General features: G+C 36.1%; 2 protein-coding genes across 2 annotated transcripts; both read right to left on the minus strand.

Moving 5' to 3' along the window:
- Positions 1-295: 295 nt before the first annotated feature.
- On the minus strand, positions 296-2,350 carry LOC129953898 (uncharacterized). The gene is made up of 5 exons (XM_056067435.1): positions 2,185-2,350; positions 1,964-2,105; positions 1,525-1,903; positions 1,282-1,473; positions 296-1,226 (listed from the first exon to the last, which is right to left on the minus strand). Exons 1-5 carry the CDS (start codon positions 2,248-2,250, stop codon positions 359-361), a joined length of 1,647 nt encoding a protein of 548 aa, XP_055923410.1. The 5' UTR covers positions 2,251-2,350; the 3' UTR covers positions 296-358.
- Positions 2,351-17,571: 15,221 nt separating this feature from the next.
- LOC129953899 (uncharacterized) lies at positions 17,572-19,136 on the minus strand. The gene is made up of 2 exons (XM_056067436.1): positions 17,992-19,136; positions 17,572-17,928 (listed from the first exon to the last, which is right to left on the minus strand). Exons 1-2 carry the CDS (start codon positions 19,067-19,069, stop codon positions 17,729-17,731), a joined length of 1,278 nt encoding a protein of 425 aa, XP_055923411.1. The 5' UTR covers positions 19,070-19,136; the 3' UTR covers positions 17,572-17,728.
- Positions 19,137-21,921: the final 2,785 nt, after the last annotated feature.

Genomic DNA, 21,921 nt, shown 5'->3' on the forward strand with positions numbered 1-21,921 from the left:
AATTTGTGTTATATTTTGGTATAAGTGCTTGTGCCAGGTTTCAATTATGCTGAGCTGCAATTTTAAAAGTAACGGTAAGTCTTTTTGCAATATTTAAAAGTTATTAAAGTACCTACTGTACAACAGTTACAATAATTTATAAAGAATTGTTTAAATGTAAAAGCATGTCTCTACATTAATAAGATTGAAGATTCAAGTCTGGCTTTGTTGAAAACTTGAACCCGATATCGAACTTTCTAAGCTTATCTTTTTATTTGGAAGCCCTATTGAAAACAACAGAGTTTTTACTCAAAGCTCAAATAATTTCAAAATAAAATGTATTTATTTTCCTCTAAATAATTACAAAACAAAATTCCACTTAAAAATCCCAACCAGCGTACTCCTTGACAACATCCTTGTTTTCCTTTCGACCTCTTTGCGTTGCATTCGATTCTCCCTTGGCCACACACTTCTTGCGCATCTCCCGCTTCTCCTTTACATCCATGGTCTTCTTGATACGATCTGTTATCACACTAGGAGCAATTGTACTCGCTGTTGTCGAGTAAGACCGTTGACTCCTGGCGTCTGAAAGAAGTTTTTCGACCATTTTCAATCGATACATTCTCGAATTCGGGTCAACATCTGTCAGTTCTGGAACATTATCTGTTTCGAGGTCATTGGAGCTCATAGTTCCAGCATCTGATGCTGCATCGTCCTGATCGGCCTTTGGTAGAGGTGGGCTCTGGATTTTGTTCAAGTTTTGGGATGTAAGAGTCTGGATAGGAACGAGTTCAGGTTCTCCTTCGGCATCAACGAAATCATCGTCTCCTGCCAAAGGTGGCGATACCTCATCCAAGGTCGTATTGCCCAAGTATTGTGTGCAGGATTCCAAATAACTCCGAATGCTGTCGTCGGCTTTTTTGGCTTTGTTCTCGGAAAAGCTAACTTCTTTCTCCAATTGCTGGCGATATTCATTCAGTTCACGTTCAGTTGTTTTTGCTTTGTCTTCTTCCTCGTCTGGGATGTCATCTTCTTCGTCATCTGATTCCTCGTCTCTATCGATCATTCCATACTCTTGTAGTAGATCTTTTTCCATTTCCTTGGTAAAGCCGTAGCCAGTGCAACGAACATCTGCGTCCAAATCATCTTCTCGTACGATGTCGGAGAACTTGGGGTAATCTTCGCTTTCGTAGCCAAATTTTCGACGGAACATCTCACGAACTCCAGTGACATCTCGATCGAAGTAACTGAAAGAAGGGACGCTCAAAAAAGTTCGGAAATTATTAACTAATTTTCACTCACAACTCGGCATTTGGATGAGAAGTCGACATCATTTGGGGGAAATCAATGAGAATCGGTTTTCCGTCGTCGGAAATGAGCAAATTAAACTCATTGAAATCCCCATGAATCACTCCAGAGTTCCCCAGACGCACAATTAGGTTCATCAGTTCGTCGTAAACCCCTTCGGGATCGACCAGCTCATGAACTTGTGTCCTAAAATTGAATTGTCAATCACTGTGTGTGTGAACATTGTTCTTAACTTACATTGGGTAGCCATTGACGAGCTCCATGAGAACACAATGTCTGTTGAAATCAATTGGCTTCGGAACTGGAAATCCACGTTCATAGAGAGCACTCATGTAAGCGAACTCTCTTGTGGCAGAGATTCTGGACAGGTACAACCATGAGGCCTTGTGCCTGCGGCCATGGTAATCTCTCTTTTCTTTGATGTTGCGGAAGCAGGTTCTTCCGAGACGATGGAGTTTCAGGCAAATGGGATTTCCCTCCTCGTCAGCGACTACATAGATGTTGGATTCTTTGCCTATGCCGATTTGATTACCAAATGAGGATAATGACCCACGAAGAGTCAAAGATTTTAGGGCCAAGTAATCGTAGCCGGTGTTGGTTAAACGAAAACCGTCGTCTGGAATGGAGAAATCCATGAAAATACTTGAACTTCATTGGAGATTTCATTGAAACTTACATTTCTTCCCGCGTTCATACGAAACCAGCTTATGTTTGGCCAGTTCCCTGAGTAGTTTATGTACTCCTCCGGATTTCAGATTTGCAATGGAAGCTGCAAGTGATCCAGGTACAAGTTCGTGATTTTTCATTCCCATCTCAATCTACAGAACGAAATAAACACATACAGAAAATATAATCACTGCAAATAAACCAAAAACAGCGAGGATTTTAACAACTTACGGCTGTCAATACCCGAAAATCTTCCCGTGTAAGATAGCGAAGAATTGTAACGTTGAGTTTTCCCATTTTTAATTAAGATATTTGTTTAATTTTTGTGAAAATGTTTGGATTTTTAATTTTCATAACATGTGGACGAGGAAAAGTCGTAGTAAAGAAGAGAGAAATGTCATGTTTTGTTTTGACAGTAAATAGAGTTTCTCTTTGTTGTGTAATGCGACATCTGCTTTTCACGTATGAAAACACTACTTGAACTACATTCAGACTTCTGAAGTGGAAAACATAGGGTGAAGAAGTTTAGTAAAGTTTGTAATTGTTTTGTTTGCATAAAAATTAATCTCTTATTAAAGTTCTTATAATGATAGAAAACAATACGTTCGTACGAAAGCTAAATTTTAATATTTACTCATAAATATTTTGTACACTATAAAAAAGCTATAAACACATTGAGTTAGATTATTTTTAAATTTGACGTTTAATGTATTATTCAAAAGAAAAGTTTAAAAAGCGGTTCGAATAACATTAATTTTACCAAATGATTTTATATTGACTGGGATCAATATATTAATTATAAAAAAAAAAGAATTTGTGTGCTTAAATAAGGTAAAAAATATATCAACATAATTTCATTCAAAAAAAAGTGAAGTAAATATCATAAATAGCAACAAATCTCTACCTACTACGAAGTTGTTGTTTTCTTGAAGTTTGCTTACACTTTTTGAGATGAAATTATAACATTGAAACTCTGAAATAAAAAAAAATTGGTAAAATAAATGTTTTTCAAGACGCTTTTTAATTTTTTCTTATCGGAAATATCTATCCTCATTTGTCAGTACACGCACTGACTTCCAGGTGGTTGCACTTGGTAAAACAATTCTTTCTTACTCAACTATAAATCATTAATCTTAAAGGAAAATCAAGTGGTTTATTTATTATTTTGCAATCCGTTAGTTTTCACCTAGAAATGCAAAGTTATGTTAGTCTACGAAATAAGTTAGTTTTCGCCTAGAATCATGAAAATTATTAGTCCTTGTCTTGAGTCTTGCATTCGTTAGACTTCGTCTCACCCCTTCGAAATGTGGAAGTGAGTTAAGTTAAAATATGAAACGGGTTATTTTCAAACACTATCTATTTCCAGACTTGGAAAGAGTTGGGAGCTAGGGCCTTAGGTGGTGTTCTATCCCCTCTCCTCTGGAACCTAGTGGTGAATGAAATCCTAACTAGTCTGGATGCGGAGGGTTTCAGAGTGATAGCCTATGCAGACGACGTTGCTATAGCAGTTTCAGGAAAGCATCTTAATATCCTAAAAGAACTCTTACAAAATGCCTTGGACAGACTCATACTTTGGGCTGATCGGTGTGGACTGGGTGTTAACCCACACAAAACCGATCTGGTCTTATTTTCGAGGAGATACGAAATTCCATTTTTCAACCCTCCTTATATTAAAGGAATCCAATTAAAATTCTCAGACGAGGCTAAATACCTGGCTCTTGTCTTAGACAAAAAACTAAATTGGAAACGCAACGTACAGGAAAGAGTCAAAAAATCTACCGTAGCTCCCTTTTCTTGCAAAAAAGCTATTGGTAATAAATGGGGTTTACAACCCAGAATCACGCATTGGCTATACACATCGGTAATCAGACCGATTTTAACGTACGGTGTGGCAGTATGGTGGACTGCTTTAGAAAAAGGTATAAACAGGGATAAGTTAAATAAACCTTCGTCAAGTGCAGTCGCATTTTCTTTTCGCTCCTCAGTTGCCCTTTGCCACCTTTTTACCGACCCCAATTAATCAATTACAAATCAAAAAAAAAAAAAAAATATTTATATCAATATACTCGCAGCGCGTGTGATAATTCTTACCCGACCTACTTTACTGCCCATCGCCGTTTCCCATTACACCAGCATTTTTTTCTTCTTGTGTACTAACAAGCATAGAAAAAATTAAAAGCAACTAAACAATAACTTTAACAAAAAAAACATATTATTTATTTTTTGATTAATTATGTCGTGCGCCAATAAAATGTGTGTCATCGTTGACTCAAACGCGGAACTATTAAAGTGCAGTGGCCTTTGTGGGAAATACTTACACCCCTCTTGTGCTGGCTTGGCCAGAAAGGCGAGTGTTTACCTAAAAGACTATCTACGCAATTTTGCGTTTTATTGCGATGAATGCAATAAAATATCTGTGTCGGATATTATGATTGCAATTCAATGTTTAAAAGAATCCCTATCTAACGAACATTCGGTTTGTCAAGATCAAATTTCTAATCTCTCCAAGAAATTTGATCATGTTTGTAACAGTGTTGAGGACTCAAACATCCAATGTCAACAATCGTCTACGCAGTGCCTTTCCACGATACGTTCTTTGGAAAAACAATATTGTGACGTCATAGGTGGGTTGAATTCTCTTCGTGTAGACATTGACGATAAGTTAAAGGTGATAACTTGGTCGGCAAACGATCTAAAAAAAAACTTGTCTGACCAGTTAAACCTACTAAAATCTGATATTGATTGCTGTTTGCAAAGTTCGTCATCACGGCTCTCCCCCTCCTCCAATCAAATGAGTGAAGTTACAAACCTCAGACTCGTTAACGAATTCGAAAACATTAATTGTATGCTTACTCGGGTTTCAACGGCACTCATATCTATTGCTTACGATATAAGCAATCAAGAACAGAAATATACGAGTGTGTACCGCGAGCTTGAAAGCCTTAATGTTAAAACTCAAAAAATTGAATCGCTTCTCTACGACATCATTAAACAACCCGGCATACCGTCATGTGATATCGCGAACGTATCCATTCGTGATGAAATTCTTGCGGCAAACCCGGCTGCTGACTCTCTGCAACAAACCACCTCAGCGAATACTATTGCAGAGGACGAAATAATTAACAAATGTGGCCATTCCTGGAAGTTATCGGACTAGAATTTGAGACTAAGCAGGCTTGAATCTGCAAATAATACATGGTTCGTGCTTAATAATTGTCCCGGATATGCTGATGCTACATGGGTTCGCTCCTATTTCAAAAGAGAATACTGTGTCAATATCTGCGAATGTCTTCAATTGTCTGGAAGAAGATTCAAGTTCCTGATTCCCTCCAAATATAACTGGATGTTTCATCACCAAAAAGGATACTTACAAATTGGACAAATGCGGCTTTCCAGTATAAGTAGCAATAATAATCTAATTAAGTCTAACAAATCCAAACCTAATTCCAAACCTATTCCCAAACCTAATCCCAAACCTAATCCCAAACCTAATCCCAAACCTAATCCCAAACCTAATCTTAAACCTAGTCCTAAACCTAATCCCCAACCTAATCACCAACCTAATATCAAACCTTATCCCAAAAAAAATATTGAAACTAACTGGACCCTTAAAACACAAATCTTTCCAAACTTTTCTCTCTCCAACCAACTTTCGTCCCTTAAACGAAAAACTTCTCCCACATCTGTAAAGCCTCCACCCAAACGAGTTTCTTTTAAAACCTCTCATCCGGGTCTTGGTTTTTGCTCTCCGATGGTTGATGCTCCTGCTAAAATACCCGCTTATACAAATTTCATTCATTCTCACACCATTAACCCTACTTCTTCTTCATCAGTTTCCCAAGAACCTCAAGGATTCCTTAACCCAATGATCCCTCCAAATGTTAAATTAACTAAACATTTATCTGAGGCCAATATTAATGATCGGTATGTTATGTCCCGTCTTAGAGACCACAAAATCTACAATAATGTTCGTCTTTACCTAGCTTTCCTGCACGACAAACCAGATTCTGTTTGCTTTGAAGGTAAAACAAATACAAACATTAAGGTTTTAATCTCCCAAGAAGGCCTCCCTACCAAACGTGATGCACTTATGGAAATTTTCTTGAAATTTCATGATGGCCTTGAAATTTCTCCTCAAAAAGTGAGAGAAGACCTTACCTCTTTTGCGTCTTTTATCTCTTCAAAACGACTATCTCATATCCAAAAATCCCGTGCAGATATGAAGAAATACTATCGCTCCTAACCTAAAGACCACTAAACCTAAATGTCTTAGCCTTTACTATCAAAATGTAAGAGGGTTAAGGTCTAAAACTTCTGCCGTCTTTAACAACTCCCAAAACCTTCCTTATGACATCTTTGCCCTTACCGAAACCAACCTCACACCTGATATCCTTAGTACTGAACTCTTCACTAACGACTTTTCCATCTATCGAATGGATGTCGTGGAATGTGCGAGTAATACACACGGTCGTGGTGTGCTTTTAGCTATCGCTAATAATTTTGAAAGTTCATTACTCTGTATTCCCACTTCAATCGAATTTGAAGGTGTATCAGCTAAGGTTACACTCCCTAAGTTTTGTCTTTTTGTCCTTTGTTGTTACATTCGGCCAGCCCAACAAATTAAAGCATACCAAGCCGCTGTTAATGCCATTGATTATCTGCTTGAACTAGTGCAACCTAATGATTTAATCATCGTTCTAGGTGACTTTAATCTTCCCCATCTCAATTGGTCCACCTCAGATGATCAGACATCCTTCTTTCCAACTAACATCTCTTCTGAATCTGAATCGCTGTTCATTGATCGTCTGTCTGATTGTGGTCTTTTTCAACTAAATGGAGTAGGAAACTTTATGGGGAGACACCTCGATCTTATATTCTCATCTGATTGCGATAACTGTGTTGTCTCCCCGAGCCCTCATCTTCTCTCAACCTTGGATCGCTATCATCCACCCCTTAATCTCTCCTTCCCCATTGAATTTGAAGACAACTTTTTTGAAATGGAAAATTACTGTTATGATTTTCGTAGGGCTGATTTCTCCAAACTTAACAATCTTCTTAGCTCAGCCGATTTTGAATTAAGATCCCTCCAATTAACAGTTGAGTCCCTTACAAATTGGTTTTATTTGATTCTTTCGTACTGTATTGAAGAATCAGTACCGTTCTCTCGTAGAAAAGATTTCACCTCTGCTCCCCCTTGGTACAACAGAGAGCTCCGTAGCCTAAGAAATACCCGTAACAAGCTTTGGAAGATCTTTTTACAGTCCAAATCTGATACTGATCACAACAACTATCTTCTCGCCTATAATTCTTTCTCTGAATTAAGGGAATCCCTTTATAACCAATATCTTAACCAAATAAATGTCAAACGAAAATCTGATGGGTTTCCACCTTCAATGAGTTTCTCCAACATAATCTCCTCTGATCCAACAACCATATCAAATCTATTTGCTAATTACTTTAGCAAATCGTATACTGAACATCTGCATGATCCTGATCCACACTACTTTAGTTATTTAGATGGTTGCACTCAAACCTCCCTTTCATCGTTTACAATAACTGAAGAAATGGTACTTGCCAAAATCGTAAGCCTCAAAGAAAACTTTAGCCCTGGTCCTGATGGCGTCCCATCAGTTGTTCTAAAAAAATGTATGCATTCTCTGTCAAAGCCTCTTACTGCACTCTTTGAACTCTCTCTTTCCCAAGGTGTGTTTCCTCATATATGGAAAGATTCATTTATATTTCCCATTCATAAACAAGGCAATAAAACTGAAATTAACAATTATAGACCTATTGCTAAACTTTCATGCATTCCAAAACTTTTTGAAAGCTTAGTTTATGATTCCGTTTATTTCCATTGCAAGCCTTTATTCTCCCCCGCTCAACATGGTTTTCTTAAAGGTAGATCCACTACGACTAACTTAATTGAATTTATATCCAAAGTTTTGTCAGCCCTTGAGAATGGCAAAGAAGTTGATGTCGTATACACTGATTACAGCAAAGCCTTTGATAAAATATCCCATAACATAATTTATCTCAAACTAAGAGCTCTAGGCTTTCCATCTATATTTATAAACTGGATAAGCTCCTATCTTGCGAATAGAACTTATAGAGTCCTTTTCCGTAACTCAGTCTCCAGTCCTATACATGCAACTTCTGGAGTCCCACAAGGTAGTCACCTTGGCCCCCTTCTCTTCGTCTTATCTGTTAACGATGTCTGTCTTAAATTAAAAAACTCAGATATCCTAATGTTTGCGGATGATATGAAAATTTTTAAGATTATCTCTACTCCATCTGATTCCTTACTTTTACAAAATGATCTTAATATCTTTTTTGTTTGGTGCATGCATAATTTCCTAGAGTTAAATGTATGCGCAAACAAATTCCATCTCATAGAGTATACTACTTCCTTAATGACGCCGTCAACGTAGTCGATTCTATTAGAGATCTTGGTATTATGTGTGACAAACACCTGAATTTCCATTCCCATTTTGACCAAATTATTAATAAAGCTAATAGATCTCTCGGTTTTATTAAGAGATGGTCAAAAGAATTTTCCAACCCCTATGTTACTAAAGCGCTTTACATTTCCCTAGTCCGTCCTCATCTTGAATATGCATGCCAAGTATGGTCTCCCTTTTATGAAAACCATTCACTCAGAATTGAAAATGTTCAAAGACGTTTCGTTCGATTTGCCTTACGTGGCCTCCCCTGGGATGATACATCCAACTTGCCTCCTTATGCTGATCGACTAAAACTGATAGGCTTGCAGCCGTTATATATTAGACGCAAAAACGCTGATATATTGTTTGCTCACCAATTGTTAATGGGCAATATTGATTCCCCGGGACTCCTGAGTGATATTCATCTTAACACTAACCCTCGAAATCTGCGATCTGTTTCCCTTTTCTATATCCCTCATCACCGCACTAATTACGGGCACTTTGAACCAATGTCCAGAATTCTTCGTCACTGCAACGCTGCTATGGTAGTTTTCGATTTCAACATTTCCAAATCCCATCTGAAAGATACCCTTTACTTTTTCCCTTTTTGAGTCCGAATCCCCTGTCCCCTGTAATTTTAAGTTAAGTAAAATCAAAATTGTTAGTTCTTGTACATTAAAGAGCTTTGATGTGGGCCTTAGGGCCCACATGAATTAATGTTGAAAACTGATAACAAGAATTGCAAAAAAAAAAAAAAAAAAAAAAAAAAAAAAAAAAAAAAAAATGTTAAGCTAGTTTTAAGTTAAGTTAAGTTATGATAGCTTTTATTAAGCTAAATAAATAAATAAATAAATAAATAAAAGTCCAACCTTCAGCCTACCTATGTATAAGCGGATCGCTTCGCACAACCCCGTCTGCGGCACTGGACACCTTGCTCTACCTTACACCTCTTGACATATTTAGCAAACAAATAGCTGCAAGCTCTGCTATTCGCCTCAATGCCTCTTTGCAGTGGACTAACAACAACATTGGCCACTCCGTAATTCTAAGGTACTTAGAATCAATTCTAAAGCACACAGACTACACCATCCCCCAACTACAATTCGACAGAAACTACCAGATTTCTATACCTACCAGATCTTTTTGGGAGGATAGGACATTTTTGGAGGATGAGTCAATCCATTTTTACACAGATGGGTCAAAAACCAAAGAAGGGGTTGGTGGAGGTGTGTACTCTGAACGACTGAAATTAAGTCTCTCATTCCGCCTTCCCAATCATTGTAGCGTGTTCCAGGCGGAACTTTTGGCGATTAAAGAAGTCTTGTCTTGGCTCAAAGAAAACGTGATATCAAATAGTATTTTCTCTGACAGCCAGGCCGCTATCAAATCTCTGGACTCTGTCTCTACAAACTCTATAGCAGTCCATAACTGTCGATCATCTTTAATGGAAATGGCGCAACAGTTTAATATTCACCTTTGCTGAGTGCCGGGCCATAGAGACATTCCAGGTAACTGTAAGGCAGATGAACTCGCCAGGGACGGTACAGTACAGCCCATCCTACCACGTTTGGCAAGTACTGGCATACCAATCGCTACTTGTAAACTGTTGCTAATGCAAGACGCTGCGAGGAGGGCAGGCACCAGGTGGAACAACATCACCTCGTGTCAAGCCACAAAAACATCTGGCCAACACTGGATTTAAAACGTTCAAGGTGCTTGCTCTCTCTAAGCAGATCTATAAGCTCGATAATAGGTGTCATAACCGGATACTGTCTAATAGGAAAGCACGCCACGAGACTAGGCGTATTCTCAAATGACTTTTGCAGAAGCTGTATGGACGAGGAAGAGGAAGAAACGGTTCTTCATCTTCTCTGCACATGCCCTGCTCTAGCTCGAAAACGCAAGAATTACCTAGGAGAATTCTTCTTTAACGATCTAAACGATCTAAATCATATCGGTATAATCAGCCTCTCACGCATCGTAAGGGACTCAAGCTGGTTCCATTGAGCTTACGAGGAAGCCTCAAGATTCATGTGGTATCACAATGGGCCATTAAACTGGCCTAAGTGTGTCCGTTTCCATCTCGGACAGCCACTATAACCTAACCTAGGGCCTAGTGACTTATAACCCTCAACCATTCCCATGTGCGAGTATTATTGCCAGAATTGAAGGGACCTACAGTTTTAAGCAGAATCCGAACGGCTTATTTTAGAAATCACTTTTTATGACAGTAAGAGACCCTTAGAGCCCATTTTAAGTCGAACATTTATGAAGTCATTTTACCATTTACACTTCCTAATACACGGTTTTTATGATTTATGGCACCTTTAAATAAAATACCTTTGACTTTGCCAAATTGAACAAGTTCTTGATTTTGTCAATTCCGTCTTCTGTATGTTAAAACAGTAACTACTACTACAGGTGTTTGTTTAACAAGAAAATAAAGTATCTTTTGAAACTTGAGCAAATTAAGAAAATAGTAAAAATCACAAAAATAGCTTTATGTCGATAAGGAAGCAATAGCAAAAACATTACTTCTTCACCCACCTACGTGATCCACCTGAGTCGCGGTCTTCCTCTACTGCGCTTCTCTCGGGACGAAGAACTTCCGGGCTGAAATGTTGAGGTCCATTCGCTCTACATGACCTTGCCATCTAAGCCGTTGGACTTTAATTCTGTTGACTAGGTCAGTGTCACTGTACAGCCCGTACAGTTCGTCGTTATATCTTCTCCTCTATTCTCCATCTATGCATATGGGAGCAAAAATCACCCGAAGAATTTTTCCCTCGGAGCATCCTAAGACCTTCTTATCTTTCTTTGACTGGGTCCAGGCCTCAGCACCATAAACGAGAACCGGCATGATGAGTATCTTATAGATGGTGATTTTAGATACTCTAGAGAGGACTTTACTTCTCAATTGCCTTCTAAGTCCAAAGAAGCAGCGATTTCAGCGCAGATGTCGTTGTCTGTGTTTATAGGGGTCCCTAGGTAGACAAAGTCCTTAACTACCTCAAGGTTATAGCTGTCCATGGTGACGTTTTGTCTTCTTGGTCTTGCCCTCATTGACCACTAAACCCATCTTCTTCGCTTTTGTCGCAATGCTCAAAAACGCTCCACATCACGGTTTGATCTTCCAATTATGTCAATATCGTCTGCGTATCCGAGTAATTGGATGGACCTTAGGAAGATTTTGCCTCTAGTGTTGACGGTTAAGTTTTTCACAATTCTTTCCAGAACGATAATGAAGAAGTTGCATGACAGTGCATCGCCTTGTCTAAAATCTTTTTTGACATCAAATGCATCGGTGAGATCTTTTCCGACCTTGATAGAGCAGCGTGCATTCTTCATCTTCATTCACTTTGTCTAAGTGGGGTAGGCGGAATTGTTTATCTGCGTCGCCTAGGTTGAGTGCTTCTATCTCCCTTACTTTGGAATTTCATATTTCCATATTCTCAACATAGACTGCGGTTCTACTACTATGTTTCCCTGATCTTCCTTACAGGCTTCGTTTCGTGGCTGGTACCCTTGGGAGGTTTTTTTTACCTTTTGGTAAAATTTACGCACCTCATTCCTGCTGTAACATCCCTCTATCTCCTCGATCGTGTGCTTTTCATGCTCTCTTTTTGTTCCATCTAAGAAGCCGGTGTTCCTCTCTTCTCTTCTGCTCGTAGAGCTCGCGAGCAGCTCTGGTCCTTCTGTGCAGCGCCATTTTATATGCCTCTTGTTTCGCTGCGTGCGCTTGCCGGCATTCGTCGTCAAACCAGAGGTTTCGCTGTTGTGGCCGTTTGAAACCTAGCACTTCAGAGGCGGCATCTCTGATGGCTGCAAGGCAATGTTGCCACTGGTTTTCAATGCTTAATGCAGGTAGCATAGAACTCCTTAAGAGGTTACTAGAGACTCGATCGGAAAAGGACATGGCAGTCTCTTGCGATTGTAGCCGTCTAACGTCGAATCCTCTCACAGAACTTCCTTGTTTTGGCTTGGATCGGGATATACGAGGTAGTTTTCCGAGTCAATGTTGGCCCCTCGGAATGTTCGGATATCCTGTATACTGGAGAAGTGTCGTGCGTCGATCGCAATGTGGTCAATCTTCTCTTCCTAGCTTGGCATTAAAATCAATTTTAATGTCATAGCCAGGGACTGCTCATATGTTTCGTCCAAAACCTCGAAGAATATGTCTTTGGTGTCTTCATCTTTCTCCTCTCTTGGGGCATTCGCGCATATTAGGCTTATGTTAGCGAATTTAGCCTTGATGCGGATTGTCGTAATGCGCTCGCTCACACTGTTAAAATTTAAGACAACAACAAATCTACACCCAAATAGACGCTGTCTAGTTTGCGTTTGCCCGGTCCATCCCATCGCACTTCTTAAATGGCGGTAATATCTGCTGCAAGGCTTCCGCTAATTGTTCGGCTGCACGTGGTCTGTTAAGGGACCTAACATTCCACGTACAGGTCCGAAGTTCGTTGTCCTTATTTCGTTTGCTTGGGTTGTCAACAGTAAATCCATCCGTATGCGAGGCTTGTTGGTGCTTCGCAACAATGATGTTTTTACGTGGTCAGGAAGTCACCCCGACGGCACAACCCCCAACCTGGAGAACCAGATCCTTAGTATAACTCCAAGGATGGGGAGCCGGATAAAATCGCTCTTTATAGGCCTGGGCTCCGAATAAGTCGAAGAAGCCCTATAAGGTGTTCACTATGCATTTCAACCTTACTGGAACTGTAGACGCCACCGTTGATTCCATCTCGAGAATTCGTCCGCTGCCGTCTGGATAAGTAGAGATGTCTAAGTTCAAACCAAACACCTCTCTCGTTTGCTGCCCCCAACAACTTTAGACATTAAGACGAGTTAATGTTCTGTAAAGGAGGCCAACACAATTTAAATGTGTATTTTTACCTTAAATGTACAAATTTCAAGGGCTAAAGTAACAAGTAACAACTTTAGTTATTAAATTATTTTAGAACGCTGTTGTCCAGCAAATTATAGTCTAACTATTTAATTTTGTGGACTCCAAAACTCCAACAGTTTTCTAAATATGCCATATTAAAGAGCAGAACACAATAGTTTAGAGGGTTTTTGTTTGAAATGTAAGAAATTGTTTTGAAAAAGAATATATTCTTTTTTGTTGCCATTTCTATCAATGCGAAAACGCTACAAAAATTAAAAAAAAAAAAATGAGGAAGAATCTGATAATAATAATTTTCTGTTTTTTTTGACGTAGTTTTTCGGACTCAATTTTCGGGAGTCTATTATTTTATTACTATCGCTTCCAGTCTGCTTACTCGTAGATTCGAGCAGATCAAAGAAAATATTTTGATCTTAAAGGAGTTAACAAGACTTGAAGATTGTAGACAGAAAAATGTTTGGTACTTGAATTTAAGGAAATGGTTGCATTTAAGTAATTTCTCTGAATATAAAATAAAAACAAATACGTTGGGAAGAAACTTTTGTGTGGCAGTCACAATTTACACAATTCAGAATCTCTTTTCACTTCAGTACTCAAGAGATTCAAAGGTTTTATACTAATCGATATGAAACTTGCACTGTGTTTTTCTCTCGCCATTTGTTTAACAAAAGTGTCACTTTTGTTATTTTTGGGACATATGTATATATTATTGAAATTCGTATTGAAATCTCAGTTCTAAAACATCTAAAGTAAATTCACTTCAAAAAGTAGATTTCTTTAATATCTAAGATCTTAAAAGTTTTATTCAACAGAAAATAAAACTAAAAATTAATGTAATGCAAGATTGGGTAGCTAATTTCTTCAAAAAAGTCTGTCTAAAAATATTTTTTTGAGTTTTTCTCAAAAATTTAAATGCCACTTTAATTTTCAAAATTAACTTAATTTTTAAAACCATTAGAGCTTGTTTTTTTTTAAATTAATTTTGTCTTTAAAATATTTTGGGTATGAAGTTATTTAGTGCCTATAAATATACGTTTTTCATTTAGGTTTCGTTCAAAAATGTTCACCCCTTTCTGAGATATCAAGTTTTGTAAAAAAATATGATTTTTTAAAATCTATAACAACTGAAGCACTTAAAGATAATTGAAAGCGACGATTAGTTCTTGAGATAACTTAACAACAAAATAAGGGTTTTATGAAATGTTCCCTTATGGAGCAATACCAAAATGTGTTTTTCTTGTAGAAAGAAGCCGAATTAAGAAAAAAAAATTGGAGAAATTATAATTTGTATACTACTGTTATTTTTCGTATTAAAAAAATGAAACAAAGAGGGTAAGATGCGACCCACACTGATAACTTCCCATCCCGTCTGTCGATTTGTCCTGCTTAAGAGTTTGTAGGTTTTTGTATTGGGTTAAAAAAGTTGCCACTTGAATTATTCTTAAAAAGTTAAAAATTACCAACAATATTGTTCATATAAAGAAATAGTTTAGTTTGTAAGTAGCATTTCTTAAATTTTTACGAATTGGACGAATGAAATTAATTTGAAAGTTACCAAGAACGGAACATCAATTTTTACCAAATTTGCGTACTATTTCTTGTAGATTTTATTTTCTTATGGAAAAACGTACTGTTGGATTTTTATAAAAAACTACTGAATTTGAAATAAAAAAGTTTAAAGACAATATTTTTAATTTTTAAAAAGCTATTAGATTCGAAAGTAAATTTTTACCAAGTTTTAGTATTGTTTTTTGTTAGGTTTTTATTTTTTTTAAAATAAAACTGTCAATTGGATTTTTTTCAAAATTTTACTGAATGTTGACAACAATATTTTTAAAAAGATAAAAGTAGTTGGCCAATAACTCAGAGTTTTGAAAAGATATTTGAGTCGAAAATTAATTTTTACCAACTTTTTCGATTCAATTTTTCTCAAAATTTTTCAGAATACATTTCTTTTAATATAAAATTAGTTTGGAGCCATAATCTTAAATTTTTGACAAGATATTTGAGTCGAAAATCAATTTTTACCAACTTATATTAATTTTTTCTTTAGGTTTTTATTTTTTGTTAAAAAACTGTATTCCATTTTTCACAAAATTTTACCGAATGTTAAGATAAATACGATGGAAGCCATAATCTCAAATTTTTAAAAAGTCTGCCAATTCGATTTTACTCAAAATCTTACCAGATGTTTATAACGTTATTTTTCGTTGCACGAAATTGTTTTGAAGATAAAATCATTTTATATTCGTAAAATTTTCGAAGTGAAAACATTTTTTTTCAGTTTATTTTTGATTTATAAAAAATGAGTTAGTAGGATTTTTTTCAATAAAATATCCTTGTTTGATATCAGGTTACAATATATTATATAAAATTTAATTCAAGTCTAGCGTTTTTGGTTCATGAGATATTTAGGGTTAACCAAAATTGTCACCCTTTTTTTTAAACTGCTATGGTAAAAAAACCACTCACGCAATTTTCTTGAGAGCCCTTTCTGCATATTTTTGCCTTATCTGTATAACAAAATTTATTTGAAGTTGCTATCTCATCTGGTTCTTGAGCTATGGACGACGACGGGTGGAATCGGGAGACCCACTTTTGTCGACTTTTCTACCATCGTAATGCCATGTTTGGTTTGAAATGAAATTTTTACGAATGCAATACTTTAAATATAGTTTATGTATCCAGTAAAAATCACTTCAATGTTCACTGTTTATGTGTGATAAGAAATAAGATGGAATTAAAAGCTAGTTTAAGCAATTTAAGGCAACTTAACATAATATTGACGATCTCTTATTCAAAGTTTCTTCTTCAAAACCTGAATATTTGCTCTTTTTCTTAGAAATAAAAAAAATTTTATGAAAGTAAATTAAAGCAATACTAAAGTTACAAAAATGTTTGTTGTTTTTGACACCAAACCACTTTTTGGTGAATGTCCTTAAATAACTTAACAAATCCTTAGACGAAATCTTCACTTATACAACTTAACTTTATAAGCTTAATGGTCCTTATGACCCCACCCCTCTGGACCGTCCATTGGTCAAAATTTGATGAATTTTTGCGAATTTTTTGAAATAGAGCTGAATTTCCGATTCATATTATGTTCTTCATCCAGTCCTCAGTTAAAAGTGTTACTTTTGGCAACAAAATTTTAGGAAGTAATATACAAATTTTGTTTTCATATACAAAAATAAATAATTTAAAATATAATGGGGGTCATATCCATTAACTCAATACGATTAGTTTTGAATTGAAGGGAATTCTTCCTACAAAAATACAAACAAAATTATCTCTCCCAGGGAGGGTAGTGACCCCTACGACCTTTCCCCCTCTGGATCTGCCATTGAACACACTAGCCTAAAGCTTGTTTTGAAATTTAAGTTTCATCAATCCCGGGAAGCCAAACCAGCTCAGAATTCATTTCTCTTTTCTGAACTGAGACTCTATGCATAAAGATTTACTAAAGTGGTGATTCCTAAGTCCATAATTTTATCACAATTGTTAATAAAATACAGTTAAGTTTCTATTGATAGACGATTTCGACGATTTGAAATATTTCAAATAAATATATTTAATGTGAAAAGTGTCAAAATTATTTTAAATCATTCTTAGGCCTACTGTTCGACTAAGTGAAAATAAAAAGATTTAGTACCTACGTACCACAAATAAAGGAATGTGAGTGTTGGTTGGTACGTGTGGAACAATTATGCAATTCAGGACATGCGGTAGCACGATCAAGTTGTTGTAGTTTTCAAAACTTACTAATGCGTTGAAGGATAAAAGCTTCTGGCTATAACTGATTAGTTCAAAAACGTATTGAACAGAATCAAAAATGGTAGAAAAGCCACTTGAAACAATAACAATTTATTTATGAATTGCTTTGTCACAACTTTGAATCAGTTTAAAAATTGTTTATAAACAGGTCCCAATGTTTTTGAGACTAATACATAATTCATAAGTATATAAACAACCTCTTAAACTATTGTAATGAATTTTTCCAACTTTACCTACCTACCTTTTTAAATAACTCTTTAACTTTAGAGTCAATATAACTTTGCAGAGCCTCTATGCAGCGTTCATAAATACTACTTACCTTTTCAAATATATCATTTATAAAAAATGTTTTAAAGGAAAGTGTTACGCTATAATACACCACTTACTATTTTAAAGTGGGGACAAGTGTATGAGTAAGTTGTTTGCTCCCGAGGTGATCGGTTGGTTCTGTTTTTTCAACAAAATATTTAAGAATACAAATAAAAAACTTTAAAGTCCTTAATCACCATAGGCACTTATTTATGTACTTAATTTAATTCTAGGTACTTATTAAAGTAGCTAATTTCTTACAAAAACTACATACGTAATACTAAGCCTTTTAAAACATCTATGGATGTTCCATCCATCAGAGAGATCACTTAAGCCCTTTATTTTAATCTCTATGATCCAACAAACCCCATCGGTCGAACATTGGCAATAGCCTCTTAAGATTCTTTTGCACTCTTTCATTTCGGAAAATTGTATTCTTGAAATTCAAAGCTCTTTCATCTTCGCCCATTAAGGAATGAAAATCAGCATCTTCGGTTTCTTCGTTTACCATGACTGCCTGCACCAAGCATCCAGACGTGAAAGCTTAGATGATAAAAAATTATTAATTGTAAGAACTTTTGAGTGACTTGTATGCAATTCGCTTACCATAGAAACTTTTCTCAGCCATGTGCAACCGGAATTGATGTAAGCTGGGAATTTTGGCTCGGAACCGAAGAGCCTTTAAAATTCCAGTAAAAATGTTGTAATAATACTGAATAAGTTCGTCTTGCTGATGCAATCGCATTTCTTCAACAAGCGATGTGTTGAAGAAGTAATGCAGATCAATAGCAGGTGATCCCCAACAACTGTATTGGAAATCTATTAGAATCACATCGTTGGGATGGTGGTTTGGTCCCTCGTTGAACATAACATTGTTTGTCCAAAAATCTCCATGAGCCAGAACATTAACATGGCCATCGATTGCATCGAAGACTTGTTTGCCATATTCCATGAGCTTTGGTTTAAGTGCAAGCAACTTTTCTCCATAATACTTGAAGTCTTCCCATTGGCTGACCATTCTTCCGCAAGCATCCAGAGCTCCTACGAAAAACGGACTAAAAGAATCGGTGTGTCGGTTGAACATGCCACGATCGTAGGCCTTGAAAGTTCCCGGCTCCCGCTCGTTCAAAACAGCAGAAGTAGCATGCATCTTTGCCAACTTTCTCAGGCACATTTTTGTATGTTCCATATCCAAGCCTTTAGTCCGGTCACACATAATGTATTGGCGCTGCGAAAGATCCTCAAACACCATTGCCGAACGATCGTATTCTACGGCAATGGTTTCTGGGAACATCTTATCGGTATCACCTATCTCTTCGAGCAACGCGTTGAGCTTGGGAATGATTTTTTCGTAGATTTCCATTTCCCGGTTGTAGATATCATAGGGCTTAATTTTCTCGGTGGCAAATTCATCTCCCTCGAAAGAGCTTTTGACGATGTACGACCCTGATTTCGGTTCACTGTCACCTCGCATCTTATATTGCAGAGCCACCCTAGTCATGACACTAGCATAGTTCTCGCCCTTTCCCGTGGCGGGACAAAGAGTCATAGACACCACTTGCAGACTGGGATCCTTGTGGAAAACTCTCAGTTTACCCTCGAGGAAATCCTTGGTTAGCCATTCAGGAGCCTGTTGAGATTCATCAATGGTTGTAATGTTGTTAGAGTTATGAACCTCTGGCATGGCTTGTTCAAAACCAACAAACACAAACTTAGACTAGAACGAAAATTACTAAATTGAAAACCCCGACAAACTATCAGAAGCTTTTATACTTCATAGTTCAGACTGCCTCAGCAGGCGATACAGCAAATGTGATTTATGGCCGCTGAAATAATTAATTTACTCTAGTGATGCACTTCGGTAGGCGGATGGGGTAGCTGCTTTCTCTCATTCTGCTTCACATTTCTCAAGACCATTTATTGGGGGTGTGTATAATCAATTGAATACCTAGCTCAAGTTTTATTTCAACAATATCTTAATGAGAGTTGTAATTCCAATGCACTTTTACGATCGCTGTTGAACTTGGACGGTAATAATAATTTCAAAATGACGCAGTTATCAGATGTTTAAAAACCAAACACAAATGTGTGTATATAAACTTATAGCGTTCAGAATCTCTAAGACATGTCCCAAAGATAAACAATGATAAATTGAAATCTTGACAAATAGTTGCTCGAGTTTACATCATCGCATATCGTGCTGTCGGTCGTGACGGTAGGTTGGTTGTCGTTTGTGGTATTCGTCGTCGTCTGCTTTATTATATTAGCTCGCTGCTGGTTACGATTTAAAGCGAGAGTTCATAAGCTTTTATTTATTTATTGCATTTTTGCACGAGTTTTTATTGCAATATTAATTTTAGTAAATTAAATATCGCTGAAGACTGTCGAGACTTTGTGATGCCATTTGTAACAAAAAAGGCTTGAGGCCCCTGTAAATGGTTTTGTGCACGAATATAACGGAGTGTCGTAAGAGCAAATTAGTCAACCAATTCAATTGGTTTCAGCAATTGTTATGTCCACTGTCCAGCCGACAAACCTTACACTTTTTTTAGAAACAGATTCAAACATTTGGAAAATTTGAAAATCCCATCCCAATAACATGAACAAAAAAGACTTAAACATTAAGGAAAAGAAACGTAATTTTGGTCTATTTATTGACGAAAAAGATCAAAGTTAAGGCCCTAGAACACTTCATTGGTTAGGACATTTTATTGGTTACCAATCTGTACTTACTTTCAAGGATCAGAGAAAACTTATGAAATTTGATCATACACCGTAATTTAGTTCGCTCAACAAACAATTTATTGCCTCAACGAAAATGTGTTGCTTAAAATGAAAATCTTAATATTTTAAGATACGCGCTTCATACATATATATCATAGCCTTTTACCATTTTAATTTGGAGTTGAATCACTTTATGAAAAATCGTTCCTTTACTGAGGGGAAAATTCTTTTAGTTAAGTATTTCTACTATGACACTTTTTTTGCTACTCTTGGTTTGAGATTTCAAAAAATATTCAATAAAAGGATCGACGAAAAACACCAGTTTTGAATTTTTGATGTATTGACTTATCGTTGAAAATCTTAATTGAGATATAAAAATAATTTGTAGGTTGGCAATATTTTCTTCAACGACGAAAAATGTACCTTGTAACCTAATGAAAAAAAAAATATTTGGTGTATTATTGGTTACATTTAACTTTCGTAACATTGGCTCATCGTCAAACTGTCAAATTATTAAAAAATTATATTTATTATAAAGAAACAAAAATCATTGTTCCACGAAAAAAATTATTGTTGCATTTAACTTTTTCATAAATCTTTAAAGAAACTTTTGAAAAGAGGAAAATAGTTGTATGAACTTTTTTGCAGGCTGATTATAAATAATAAGTATATAGCCCCCAAAATCAATAACAGTTTTACCAAAACGGCCAATAAATTTGGCAATTTATATGCTTAGTTTAGTAGCATAATTTTTGACAATGGACACAGAACTGGTTTTTTCTTGGTAAATTTGATTTAAACTTTTTTTTTAACTCAATTAAAAGAGTTTTGAAATCACTTCTTCCAAAAATAAAACCAAAAGGATCAGTTGGGCACTTATTGAAAACTCGACATGTGACTGTTGACAATTAGTGCAATGTAATACTTCATTCTGGGAAGCAAAAAAGAACAACAATATGTACTTTACATATAATGTTTGATGTTTAATTTTTTTTATAAGACAAAATTAGTTTGAATTCTTTGATTATTGGAATTTTGAAGGAAAAAATCAATTTGTACAAGCTTTAAGTAGTATTTTTTTTCAAGTTTTTTTTTGATTTATAAATGAAACCGTTTGTTAAATTCGTGTAAATCTTTACCAATTTGAAATGAAGTCACAACATACAATATAAAATTTGATTGACTTCGCTAGCATTGTCGGTTCGAGACATTTGGAATTTTCAATTCGACAAATCGGAGCGATGACAATACCTTCCTATTGGGAGTTACAAATAAAAACAAATATAAAGCTTTTAATTATGTTTCAAAGTTTTAATAGTGTTTTTATCTTATTTTTTGATCGCTAACTTTTATTTAAACCAACTCCCTATTTATAGGGACACAAAATAACACTGGCTTTAGTTCAAAATCAATCTGATAATAATTCGAAAAAACTTATACAGTTTTTTGAAGCAACTTTTTTTTCAGTAAAATTTGAGAGATTCTCCGAATCTACAATCCTTAACTTCAATATTGGTTTAATTATTTTCAGTGTCGGTCTTCACCCGCCCTACATAAGCCTTAAAAGAAGGCTAAAGTATTTATGCTAGAACGGTTTTAATCACTTAAACGCAAAACCGTATAAAATAATGATCTGATCTGAAACCAATGATAGCTATTATTGGTCTCCTACTACAATTTCGTAGTCGTGAGGTAATAATGTTAAGTTTTTGAAAAATATTAATACAAATTTAAAAGTAATTTTAAAATGGGTATTTCTGAATTCGAACACATTAGTTAAAATCAGATTACGAATTCGGAATCAGCACTACA

The sequence above is a fragment of the Eupeodes corollae genome, chromosome 1 (genome assembly GCF_945859685.1).
Source record: "Eupeodes corollae chromosome 1, idEupCoro1.1, whole genome shotgun sequence".
Lineage (NCBI taxonomy): Eukaryota > Metazoa > Arthropoda > Insecta > Diptera > Syrphidae > Eupeodes > Eupeodes corollae.

Coding starts and splice junctions, on each gene's coding strand:
- LOC129953898 (XM_056067435.1), bottom strand. CDS start 2,250: ATGGGAAAACTCAACGTTACAATTCTTCGCTATCTTACACGGGAAGAT. Junction 1,904..1,963: donor GTATGAACGCGGGAAGAAAT/GTAAGTTTCAAT, acceptor TCTCCATTCCAG/ACGACGGTTTTCGTTTAACC. Junction 1,227..1,281: donor TCTCATCCAAATGCCGAGTT/GTGAGTGAAAAT, acceptor CCCTTCTTTCAG/TTACTTCGATCGAGATGTCA.
- LOC129953899 (XM_056067436.1), bottom strand. CDS start 19,069: ATGCCAGAGGTTCATAACTCTAACAACATTACAACCATTGATGAATCT. Junction 17,929..17,991: donor GGCTGAGAAAAGTTTCTATG/GTAAGCGAATTG, acceptor TTATCATCTAAG/CTTTCACGTCTGGATGCTTG.